Below are 13584 nucleotides of genomic sequence, written 5' to 3'. Positions count from 1 at the left end.
AAGATTTTACCATTTTTGCAGAACGGCAATTAGTTGTTTGAAGTCCTTGTTTTTGGGTTAACCTTTTCTGAGGTTCTGAGGGACTCGTTTGTAATGCCCAGCATGTATGAGTTTTTCATCGTTTTGAAATGACTGTTACACACCCCCACACACACACAAACACACACCCACTCTCTCACACGCACACACACATGCACACACAGAACGAGAGAGAGTAAACAGACACATTCCTCTCTCTCTCTGCCTGATACACACACACACACACACACACACACACACAGATACATTTAAACACACACAGAGAGCAGACACAAATGCGAACACACAGAGATGACTAGCACATGCAGTGTCTGAACTGTAACAGATGGGTCTTCAAACACGTCCCTGCAGTCCCACACTCTGAATGACCTCACTTATTTATGCTGTACCAGTCTCCAGAGAACAGAGGTGCTTTACATGTCCACTCAAGCATGCTGGACATACATCTGTAGGTCATCCACCTGGACATCCACTAAGTTACACAATGCCACCCAGCAACACTGTCCTATATCAACAAGCTAATTCACTTTGTCCTTGGACTGGAAATTATCTTTTATAAACTGCTACTGATTAGAAAAGAGCTCAACACTCAAGTTTCAGAGCACTAGAATCTCATGTTTTTTTAGTTCAGAGGAAAAGCCAGCATTCATACTAAGAACTGCAGAGAAGACCTTGAAAGAGACTAATTAGGAATTCCCAAAGGACAATAACCATTTCAAATGTGTGTCTTAAACATAGATAACACAATCCTACTCCAATCTCACTAATAGTGATTTCCTTTTTTTCCAAGCCTTGGAACGAAGCTAAACTTCGACAGTTCAGGGTACCAACCTCATTTTGCAGTTCTGCAGTTTAACAATAAGCAGATAGAAGTTGGCGGAATCACACAGAGCAATGGCCTGATTATGATGGGACAATATTGCGTAGCTGTGATATGGGCGAGTTACAAAAATGCTCAATTGAGTGTAAATATCGGTGAATATCAAACAATTACTCGGACCATTAAATAAGGCCTCATCATTAGTGTCGTGTTATTGCCCACACAGCTCTTCTGGGTATATTTTAAAATGAAGGCCGATTAGCTGCTGTATATGTGACTGCATTTGTGGTGGTGAGTAGAGAGGTTGAATTCTGGGCATAAAATAGATTGACTATATATATTTATTATACCAGTATTAATATGTATGTTTTGGTCATCTATTATCTGTGTGTCAATCAATCAATCGGTCAATCTGATTGTCTACTGTATCTAGCCATCCACCTATCAGGGGAAAGGGAGGTATTCTTACTCCTTGCCATTTTATCAGTCAAATACCAGAACTGACTTTTAAAGGCTTACAATGGATACAACGTTGGGTCAAGTCAGGTCAGGCTAGAAGAAGCTGCCTCAATGTGTGTGGTAAAGTCTTTTACTCCTTGTCCATCTTTCTCTCACACCACGCAGGGTATATTATCTCTGTCAGCGGTGTGATTCAAGACTACCCGTGTATATTTAGCTGCCATGCGTAAAGAATGTGGAGGGGACTTAAGTGAGCTGTGAGATTTCACAATGAGACAAACGCACAGATGAGGCTGAGAGCGGTGGGATGCAAGACACACAGAAAAGCCCCACGGGGGAGTGCTGTGTGTACACTGAGCGAGCGAACAGCATTCTCGCCTTCCACTAGGACCTACAATCCCGTTGCCTCGGCAACTAGGCAGAGGCAGAGCTGTAAAAAAAAAAGAAAGAGAGGGAGTGAGAGAAAGAAAAGAGGCTGAGGGAACTTTGCGGATTGTGATGCACAGCAGCGGTGGAGCATGCCTGTGTACCTTCCTCTGCTAGCCTCTCAAACCTCCCTCTCTCTCTCTCTCCTTTTCCTTCTCTCTCTTTATCCACTCAGAAAAAAACCAGGATTAGTATCCACAGGACTTCTGGGTCAAGAGCCGCTCTCTTTCCCATGCTGTGGTGACATAGTAGCAGCCAGTGTCTGACTCACAGGTCCCCAAAAAACAGCGCTAACAGCGCTAACTTGGACCAGCTCCAACCAGCAGCGCTATCTGGAAGTGACATTCTCATGCCAACACAACTTTATTTGCATACTGCGATCATGTCCCTCAGTGTCAATAGCTTTAATGGGATTTGCCAGGATATGGGCAACAACCCTAGACGTGTGTTTATGTGTGCATGTGTGTGTGTGTGTATGTGTGTGTGTGTGTGTGTGTGTGTGTGTGTGTGTGTGTGTGTGTGTGTGTGTGTGTGTATGTGTGTGTGTGTGACGGATCAACAGTGTAGGCAGCATTACTGGAAAGACCAATTATTGTCCCAGGATGGCTCTGGGAAAAAATTACTTTGGAAGGCTTAAAAGCTTTAGGTGGCCAGCAATTCCGTCCTATGACCAACAATGTGCACACTGCAATTTATGTGAAATAAAGCATTCAGTTCAAACAAGGAAACCAGTAGTGTGTTCAACGTTTGTAGGCCCAGGAAATTATACCTATTTTTTTCAGAAATGGCTTTGGCAAACAAGGCCTGTCAGACCTTGAGTCAGACTCTACTGCTGTGTGTGTTTTGGAGTTTGTTTGAACTTTGTTTCTGTCGCCTTATGCTGCAGATAGTGCAGCTGGCTGTAACAGTGATACTTTGCGAACAAGATGACAGAAAAAAAATGAAACTCCTCCACCTCAAACAACGTTTGAACCTTGAGCTAAAAGACCTCTACTTTTCTCATTAAATTGATTGATTTTTTATTTTATATTTTTTTTTACCATGTGTGCATGAGTCACTGACTTAAAATCTTTACACTACAGCATGTCCATGGAGACGTATTAAGGCACATTCTTGGAACAAAGAAAAATGGTAGTTAAGAGGGAAAATTGATTTGCCACTGAATCGCTGATGAAATGATAAAACAGTGAGAGGGAGCAAGCCAAGGTCTTCAATCTATCTGAACTGCTTGACTTGTCACACCAATTTAACCTTCATTTCAATATCTGAGCTCTTTCAGAAGCTAGTTGTCTTTCATCTGGTATTGCCATTAGTGAATGAGAAATCATTCAGCCAGGCAGTTTGGGATCCTTGTCCAAGGCAAAGCTTGACAAGATCAAATCATGTGTTTTTCAATTCACCCTAGACTCGTCTTTCATAATTAGCACAGCTTCTGATTACTCACTGAGCCTCTCATAGATGTTGCTCTAGTCCAAGGTTAAATTCAATTTTATTTTGACAATATCTGTATTCAATCTGAATTTCTAATTAGATTTAGTAAGTTTCATCAGTGTTTTATCTTAGTTTCAGTTTATTGATATATATAATAGCTTTCTCAAATTAATTTTTATTTTGACGATATGTGTATTCAATCTGAATTTCTAATTAGATTTTTTCATCAGTGTTTTATCTTAGTTTCAGTTTATTTTTCATGACTCATTTTTATTTTGTTTAAGTTATAGTTATATTATAGTTTAGTAATTATTTTTAATATTTATAATTTAGTTAAGGACAAAAGGTGTCAAGGATTAGTGCGGTGAGAAAAAATATCTTTATATCATTAGTAGGGTTTTTATGGTCAACCCTACCAGTATAGTTATCTAAAACCCACTAAATAACTCACAGGTTGTTACATTCATCTCTCACATTCTGTCTCACTACATCCTTTTAAAGAATTTGTATTCACGTCGACTGCAACTTATAAGGTGAACTTTAAGATTCAGGGCTTTTTTCCTGATTGATAATGATTAATCACAACTGGTTAAATATAAGGCAAAAGGCCATGTTGATTTACAGCATCGGAAGCAAACCACGTAAATACATAACAAAAACAAATGTATTCAAAACTGTAGAACAGAAATATGGTACAAACATTTGAAAGAAAAATTGATCCACTCCAACTGTAAGAGAACACAAAGGAACATGGCGGATAAAAGTAGCCATTCCCCTCACCATCACCAGCCCAATTCAGGACTTCTCCCTTGTTCTTCTTCCACTACCGTGCCTACTGCTACATGTCTCTGTGAAAGGCACTTAGACGGGGGAACAAGGGGTGCGCTTCCTCCAGACATACCCCTTGACATCAAAGCACTTCGCTGTGATGAGAGCAATAATGTGCCAGAGTGTTCAAGCCACATATGGTCCAAAGATGGGTCAATGGCAAATTGGCTTCTCCCTGAGAAGAAATAAAAATAGGGGCTCTAGGCCGGCATGGTCGGTTGACTAGCTGGCTCAGATGGCAGGCGAGCCGGCGGGAGGGTGAGTGTCACCTGAGAGAGCTGTCAGTAAGAGCAGGGTTGCTCCGGTAATGAGTTGTTGGGGAGTTAACCGGCGGAGATTAAAGCAGACACACACCGGCACTCAACAGGCAGTCAGGCGGAACAAACCCCCCCCCCCCCCCCCCCCACCCCCCCCCACCCCGCTGCGCACATGCGAGCCGTCACAGCGATGCACTGGGCACCTGCGGGGGGACGGCGCCGGGGATTGCTCTTCATTAGAATGACATAATCAGAACAAGCACAGAGTGAGGTGCACTGCCAGACGCTGCACTGAGGCGGCGTCTCCAGCGGCCCCCTTCCCCGGGATCTCAGGCGCCACAATGCACCCGCTAACATAATACATGATGTCTTCAACGTGATAAGAGATTCTCCTCTCGTTATTTATAGGCCACCAGAAAGGCATTTTAACATGCCAAATGGCAGCTTGATGGAATTACAGTACACAGCCAAGGTGCCTAATCCTGAGCCCATTCAGGGAGGCACACAGGGAGGGGAGCACACTGCATAGAGGAAATGCATTTATGAAGTCCTGAGAGTAATATTGTTTACACTTTGGATGATTTTATGTTTGCTTTACCAGGCATTTGCAGACCTTCTTGACGCGCTAGACAAATGGCTCTGATAATGGAGTACCTCTCTCTCTCTCTCTCTCTCTCTCTCTTTCTCTCTCTCTCTCTCTGCCTCTCTCTCTCTCTCTCCATTATTTTAACAATGGGGTATTATGGCCTCAAACTATTAGACTTTCTAGAATATTTAACCCCAGGAAATATCTTCAGCTGTGGTTTTAATGATGGACTGATATTTAGGGCCTGCAAATAAAAATGCATCTGCCTCTAGAGATTTATGACATTGCGAGCATCAAGTCACCTCCACATCTTATTTGCATGTTTCAAGAGGAGATTTTTGCATAAATAAACAGAATAAAGTAAGCATGGTATTAATATATAACAACTAAGCTTTAGACATAAGCCCTGTGATAAAGTATATTTCCCCAACTGTTTTATGACCGCAACATGTCAATATACAAAATATGATTTAACTGAACTTACAACACAATAAAACATTTTATCACGACTTCCTTAACTGGCCTCAACAGGGGAAAAAAAAACCTGACTGTCAGAACTTTTGAAAGTTGTATTCCTCAACTGAAGAGATTCATTTCAAACTTAAAGATTGGCGTGAACTTTCAGCCTTGTTATGAAAAAAACAGCTGTTACGAAATGCAAAGCACTTCTTCAGTGTTCTTCGACTCCATTTCAGACCTGATAGCTGCTACGTGCAGCCACCTCGAGAGTGTTTCCGTGCGTGGCAATCTCTATTATCTTGAGTGGCTACGCCGAGGCCTAAGCTTTGCTGAGGATGTGCTTAGAGAAGCAGACCAGGCCCTGGTGTGCATTTCCAAATCCTAAAACAGAATCTGTCGAGATAAAGGTACATCGGTAATGAACAACCCATGGCTGCGATCTTTAATTCACAAAGCCTCCGTCTCGTCCACTTGGCTTGGATTAGATACGGCGATCCCTAAGGTGGATATCAACCCCGGTTACGTTTCAGTGTGGTGGGGGAAAAAATGAGAAGTCGACAGTTTAGTCAAATGAAAGGCAGAGATTAAAGACACTTTGACTGCCAAGCGTTGATAATTGATTAATAATGTATTAGCGTATGTAGTGAGGAATGGTCCGGGGGGAGACAGGGCCGTTTCTTATTACCACCTCTTGGTTTTTGATCAGCCGCCAATACTTGATAGCCGATGGCCTTGTTCTCTGTGGGCTTGCTCTTAACTGAGGCTGTCAATAGCTAAATAGCTGTGGTAATAAGGGCCGTGAAAGCTTCCACTCTTTCCAGATTCACCATTAAGGGAAAATGATTCTCATCAATGCCTATTCTTTGAACACACACACAAACACAGAAAAGCAATTTTTTAATGGCGGTAAACAACATTTGTTCAACATTTCCAATGATCCTTTTAAAAAAAAAATTCACCTCATTCTGAATCATTTGAATAGACAGATAAAGGATGAGGAATGCTGGGGACATTTGAAAAAAATAACAATACAAGTAAGCTAAAAAACGCCTATATTATCCAAACCCAAAGCACTTTGTCATTTTCCAACAAAGCTCTAAATTCAGACAAATTGACCGGAGGAAGGACTGTGCCCACTGTGTCCTGCTCTCAGACACCGAAACTAAAGATTGTCTAATACCTTCAGTGCAGACTTATTGAAATACAGTATATCAGTAGCACCTAATTTGTTAAAAGGGTTACGGGGAATGTTAATGGCACCTCACTGCACTTGAAGAAAGCAGTGCTCAGTCAAGCGTAACAGGGCAAAGTCTGGCAATAACAAACAGTTTCTTCAGATTCCAATCCCGATTCTATGAAACTGTCGGAGTCTTCAGCATGATGTATGGTTCAGTAGCTAATATGTAAAGTGCTATTAATCTCCCTTTGTCTTGTCTCAAAAGGTCAGCATTTGCAAAGAGGGGACTGTGGAGACTCGGAATTTCATGAAGTGCGAGGGACACAAGGTTGAATCAAAGGCAAATATAATGGCGGTTATCTGCCTCCATTACTCGGTTTGCAATTAAAATCCAACTCCGCCGGATGGTGCAGAGCAGGTGGAAGAATCCACAAAACGTGCCATAATTTTTATATCAGTCATTATTAGCACAAGCGTTATCTAGGCAATGTTGCTAATTCAAAAGCAGGTCCACGTCAAACCCCTCTGCTCAAACTCTGCTTTGGCACGTTCAGCACGTCTGAGGTTTAATCAAAAGACTCGACCTAAGAGGTGTGCTTAGGCCCAGCGGCCATTGTCATCACTGACATTCCAACCAGGCTCCCCACATCTCTGTGACCTCCTTTTTCCGAATTCGCTCTTATCCTTTTGTGTGTGTGTGTGTGTGTGTATGGAAGACAAAGAGATGTGGCTGGTTTAATTGTCTCCAGCTCACTGTGCTGGGTGAAGCACGTGTCCACTGGGGCTTCAGCAGGTATGGAGAGCCCAGATGTGAGTCATTAGTGCCGTGGCCAAGGCTGGCTGATTGGGAAAACAAAAAAACCTGCAGATCGCTCAGACACCAACACCATGGTGGTCTCACCTGCACCTGCAATGCCGTTTAAAAGAACAGCTCAACATAGAGCCATTTCAGCCATTCTACCATCTGACCCCACACCTTTACACCCATACATGTTCATGTGTGAAACCGAACAGAGGAGACTCGTGTTCATAAGTAGAAATAGCAGGCATGCCGCTAAGAAAGACTTCATACAGAAAAACATAAACATCCAGCAGACACACTCATGACTGCTGGATATGAGAGCGGGAGAGAGAGAGAGAGAGAGAGCGAGAGAGAGAGAAAGAGAGAGAGATGCACTAACACTGAAAAATAAAAACCACGAAAACCAGCAAAACTTGTGGAAAAGCTCAGAGGTCTAAGATACAACCACACCGCACATGCACCAAGTATACCAACTGCAAGGAAGAGAAACAAACAGCTTAATAATGAAAGAGATCGAGAAAGAGAGAGAGAGAGAGACAGAGAAAGAGAGAGAAAGAGAGAGTGAAAGAGCTTAACTGATCACTCACCCGATACCAGACAATCTCTCGCAGTCTCCCATCAGTTTTAAAGTTGCACTTCAGCGTCACCGTCTCGCCAATAACAACAGGTGGCAGAGGTTCAATGGTTACAGTCAAATATCCTGTTGAGCAGAGCATGACATTAATACCACATTATCTCTAACTGAAAACTAATTACACATTAGAGTCATAACAAGCTACATGTCTTCCCATGATATATTTATTCTTACACAACCTTCCACTTCAAGTTATGTAAGATAATTATAGGGTAAATTATTTAAAAATTGTAGCATCAGAGCTATTGTAGTTCAACTGTTAACTCTTCCAATGTTCAAAAAGTCAAACTGCAACTTAACGTATAACCAACACATAAAGTGAGAGAATGAGCAAGAATTAAGTGAAATAACAAGATATTTTACATTCAAAGTGTGGTATCCTAAATGATAATGTTTTTGGAATTTTTCTAAAAAGTTTGTTGTTTGTTGTTACCAGTTTACCCGAGTAGCATGAATCCTACTGTTTCCTTTCACTGTCTTTGAACTTTTAAGGCACAGTTCTTAAGCCCAGAGGCCAAGGTTTGACAGCACATAACCATTCAAGTGAGATGTTTTCTAACCACACATAGGCACTCAGACCTGTACACCTACTGGAAGAGCAAACATGACCACATGACATTTTACCCCCTATCCCTCCTCAAATATGATGTGTATATTAGATCTTTACATTAACGCTTAAATATTTCATTTATCACTTATGTGATTGGTGGTATGTATAAACCCTCTTTGCACTTTGAATTAGCTGATGAACAAAAACAATTGTGTTTCCACGGTGATGTGCTTTGCACCATTGCCCCTAAATTTGGGAGCCCATCCTCTGAAGTCTTTTAGTTACTCTTAAACCTTGGACAGTTTGCCATCTGTTCGCTGTTCTCTGCAAAATCCGCTTACTCCATTCCAGTGGCGGCTTGAGCAAATGGCCATTACACAATCATAACAATTAGATCCAATGACTTCACACCCTGTCTTTACTAGGCCTCGCCCCGCATGAGACTGACTCGTCTGGCAAACTCTGACCTCTGAAAATACATCCACTTTGTTCAGTGACCACACATTTGATGAGTCATGCCTCTCTCCTGTACACACAAACTTATAATATCTATTTTTACGTATGCATGTGGGTGGGTATGTCCTTGTGTGTGTGTGTGTGTGTGTGTGTGTGTGTGTGTGTGTGTGTGTGTGTGTGTGTGTGTGTGTGTGTGTGTGTTTGTGAATGTGTGTGTTTGTGTGCGTATCTGTCTGTTTACGTGGCAGTGCATTTGGTAAGACTCTTTGTATTCCTGTCTTACCAAGGTAATGACTGTAATTACAAGGGTTGATCACATTTCCTGCACGCTGAAAGCACATTTATCAAAATGTTTAGATTGTGGCATAGTTAGCTGATCCAACACATCCCAGATAACGACCGCGACACCCTGCATCAGTGAGCTCAATTCACCTCCAATAGCCGTGTTCAGCTTTTACAGCATCTACAGTATTGTCTGTGTAATAACTTTCCTATTCAACTGTAGTGTATCACTTGTATATCATCAGTATGCAAGACAACTCTGAGTGACAACCGACCACATTTGGTTATAGTTACACTGGTTTATTTCTTGCATACATCTAATATTAAACATAGCATATCATCCCCTACTGCTGTGGTGTGTCAATGCTATTACCAATACATCACAGACTGGTCTTGGCCTTCGGTAATCTATGACCAGATAACACAGAGGGAGAAAGGGAATGAGGAAATGGCTGTAAAAGGGTTCTTCACTGAATCGAAGGCCTGTATCAGCCCTCAGCTCGCTTATGCCTGATCTGTCTCACAATCAAAGGCCTTTGCATGTTGTCTAATTCCATAGAGTACACAATCTGACCATAGGCCTCTTCATCGTGGACCAAACTACCTACATACAGTATATCATACTCCCAAATATACACACACACATGCACAATCTCCCATGCAACCAGTAGTGTAGTGGTCCCTGGAGAGGTGGGTATACTCTTAATTGTGCAATTTTTTTAAGCTGCTCATCCAGCACAGGACAAACGCCCTGTTTTGAAAAGTGGGTACACGCAATGCTGACTGAAAAATAAGTGGGTATACTCGGTATACCTGCGTATACCCTGCACTACACCACAGCATGCAACCGCTCCAAAATGCACTTGCAAAGACACTAACCATTAACCTAAATGACATTGGGTTATCTCGACTTATAATCTTTATGATTTCTTATTGAGCTTCATCTCTCTCTCTTTCTCTCTCTCTCTGTGAAGCTTTGTTGTCTACCCGTCCATTTGTTTTGTCAACCCTCAAAGGGCAAATTCAGGCATTGCTTTTGCATATGACAGCAGCAGTGTTCTTTATTTCCTATTGTTTCCTCATTCATGTGTCTTATTTATATGAGGTGAAGCTATTTCTGTACTGCAACAAATGAAAAGGTACGAATAGAATATAGGGGAATGTACAGTTTTGAAAGAATTGCTCCCTGGAAGGGATGCAAGTGAATAGGCCTATACAGTACTAATCAGGCAAGCATATGAAAGGTGAACTATGAAGAAGAAAAATATATACACACACACACACACACACACACACACACACATACACACACACACACACACACACACACACACACACACACACACACACACACACACACACACAAACACACACACACATGCAAATTACTTGTACTTCTAGCTTCTATAAAATGCGAAATTTGTGCGGTACACAAAAATAACAAATGTCTCGTTTTTAATTGAGCAGAAATATATGTGTGAGGAAATACACACAGAAGAATGTGACCAGATGTTTCAATACTGTAATAGCATGCAAAATAAAGATCCAAACAGTCTATGATCCTTATAAACAAATCCTCCATCTATTCCCAGCCAATCTGTTCATTTTCCTTGAGGGATGTAATTCTTTTTCTTAAAATACTAAGTATCAAAGTGTTCAAAACATCAGGCAGTTGCTGGGAACCCTGATGAAGGTATTAACTGGGCCAGCTGGGCCCAATTAATTCATCTAATTACAAAATGACACAAACTCACACACACACACACACACACACACACACACAGAAAGAGAGACAGAGAAAGAGACAGGGGGGGGGGGAGTATTTTCTCAAATTCTAATAATTTCCAATTAAATCATTAAGACCTTTGGTGACAATACTGACGATATATTACTGCTTAATGAAGAGCTCAGATCAGAGAGCGACTCGGAGTGCTGCTCTCCTGCGAGGTTGCCAGGTTTGGTAGATTTTTTTACCCAGAACTCCTTATATGGTTCATATCAGCTCAGAATCAGCATTTTACTACACACCACTGGCTTCCTCTGCGGGGAATACTGTTTGACTGGTTCACTTATCCTTTTCAGTAAGGACTACGATATAATGGATTTCATTTTGGTCTGCGGAGGAAAGTCTCAGGGGAATAAGATGAAACTTTGACTGGTTAAACATTTAGGGCCAAATTTGCGATGGGTGTTCAGCTTTATTTTTTCTGGTCGATATATAAACCCTTGTTAAACATAGCTTGTACGTCCACAGCTAAAAAGCGATGATGAGGGCAATTTACAAACAATGATAATCACCCGTTTAGCCTGGGTTTCCCTCTGAAAAGCCACCTGTAACTCCACAGAAGCATCATTCACTGTTGTTTTCTGCTGGTTTTTGGCTCTGATTTCAAAGTAGCAGCAAACTAGTAAACAGGCTGGTTATTCCCACCAACCTTCATGGGTTGTCCTTGATGTACTATTGCAATGGACAACCTGCTCTGTAAACTTTTGGGAGGAGTGATGTAATACACTTAGCACAGAATGGCGTCTCACATGCCAATTCAGCTAACACTTTTTGATTCTTAAAACCTTTTTTAGTTGTAGGAACACAACTGTGTCCAGTTTCTGGAATGTTGCAACATGAATTAGAACATGTGCAAAACCTACCATCTTTCAGTTCAATAGGCCTAAACATTTTTCTAATGTTCCCCATTACATTTTCAAAATGTTTTGTTTTATCAGAAGAGCATTTTTTCTAAATGTCCATCATCACATCTGTAACACTGTCAGTGTTCCCATTTGGTTTGTTTGTCCCATTAACATGTAATGAACATTTGCCGTGCCATAAAACCATTAGTGCATTAGAGCGTTTGCATCTAACATTGTGAAGACTTCTACGAAACGTCATATAACGATGTAACAATATTCCCTGAAAGCTCATCCCCTTCGGCCTCGTTTTCTTCTTTTCCGTTTTTTTCATTAGGGTTATCTTGGAGTCATAGAGCCACAATTCACTTCTGGTGAGTCTGTCCATTTATCTTTGAGAAGATGGAGAAGAACAGTGGGAGGACTCAGGGGAAATGACCGCAGATGGATAGGAATAGATTCTCAGCGAGTTTCCAACCTAATTGTGTCTACAAATATAAAAGAGAATTTTTTTTAGTTTTTTTCTTTTACAGGGGGAGGGGGGTTGACACATGCTAACACATAGAAATCTCCGCTCTCAAACTTATCAAGGACTCTTGCCCTTAGGAATTTGGAGTTCTCTCACCCACCCCCTACAGACTTTCACTTCAATTTCAGAAATATTTGACTTGGCTAAATTGAATCGTTCGTGTTGTGCCTCCCCAGTTCCCAGAGTGCATCGCTGTCCCCACTCTGGTCGCAGCTGAGAGAGTGACCCGACATAGCCGAGGTCAGACGCCCAGACGCTCGCCGTGACGTCTGCTCACCGTCTCCCTCACCCCGGCACACACCACACTGCACCTCCACGTGTGCTGATTAAAGGAATCCCTTAAATTAATCACCTCACTCTCAGGGTATCCTCGCCGGATTTGAATGCGTAAGCCCCACCAAAGATTGTGGGTCATTAACATGAGCCAGAGCTCTTCAAGCAAATCCCCACCACTTAGCGCGGATGAATTTCCTCTCGACCACATAAGGAGACAAGTGCCGTTCGGAACTCACCGCCATTATTTCTCTGGTGGTTCCACTCAAAATGTCAGAAAACTAACCAAGACGGAAAAGAAGTGGTCCTGCCGTCCAGCTGCTCTGAATGGCACAGATTGTTCAGAGGGGATATCCACAGTTTTGTCTATAAAGGCTGTTAATAATTCCTGAGTAAAATGTTCTCACCCACCTAGACTTTGCAGTGTTCACTACTGTCCGAGCTGCCGCAGGCAAAAATCAATGCAGAAGGTGAAAATCACAACGTGAAACCTCTGAAAGGTGGATGGAGTATGTGGTGCGTTTTTAACGCTTAACATCTCGGGTCCTGAGTTTGTAAGGCCAACTCCAAAATAATACAGTGTTAGTTTGGGTAGCTGCCTATATGAGTGCCTGTATGAGTGTGAAAATGTGTCTCTATGCTCTATTTTGTATGTATGTTTTTGTGTGTGAGTATTTGTGTTTGTGTGTGTGTGTGAGTGTATGTGTGTATTCATGTATATTCATGTATATTTGAGGCAGAAAAAGCGATAAATGAGGGAGGGGGGGGGGGGGGGGGCAGAGTAACATTGCATGACTCGGTGAAATGGGATGGACCCATGAGCTGTGGGATTTTAAAAGAGCTCATTACATGGACCCTGCTCTCATTCCCGTGCAGTTCATATTTCTAATGGCCTCCGAGTGGAGCCGTGAAAGCCCCCCGAGCCTCCAAGCCTCCGCGCCACAGCTA

At 42.0% G+C, this 13584-nt stretch overlaps 1 protein-coding gene across 1 annotated transcript in view; it reads right to left on the bottom strand.

Annotated features, from left to right (window-relative positions):
- Positions 1–13584, bottom strand: part of igsf21a (immunoglobin superfamily, member 21a) — a gene marked incomplete at both ends in the record, with an annotated part of 223211 nt that overhangs the window by 143055 nt on the left and 66572 nt on the right. Inside the window, one exon of the mRNA XM_080846672.1 lies at positions 7872–7984. Coding sequence (XP_080702798.1) covers positions 7872–7984 — 113 coding nt within the window. The remainder of the gene's footprint in view (positions 1–7871; positions 7985–13584) is intronic.

Source organism: Sprattus sprattus (assembly GCF_963457725.1).
Source record: "Sprattus sprattus genome assembly, chromosome: 10".
Taxonomy (NCBI): domain Eukaryota; kingdom Metazoa; phylum Chordata; class Actinopteri; order Clupeiformes; family Clupeidae; genus Sprattus; species Sprattus sprattus.
This window is presented reverse-complemented; position numbering and strand designations above follow the sequence as displayed.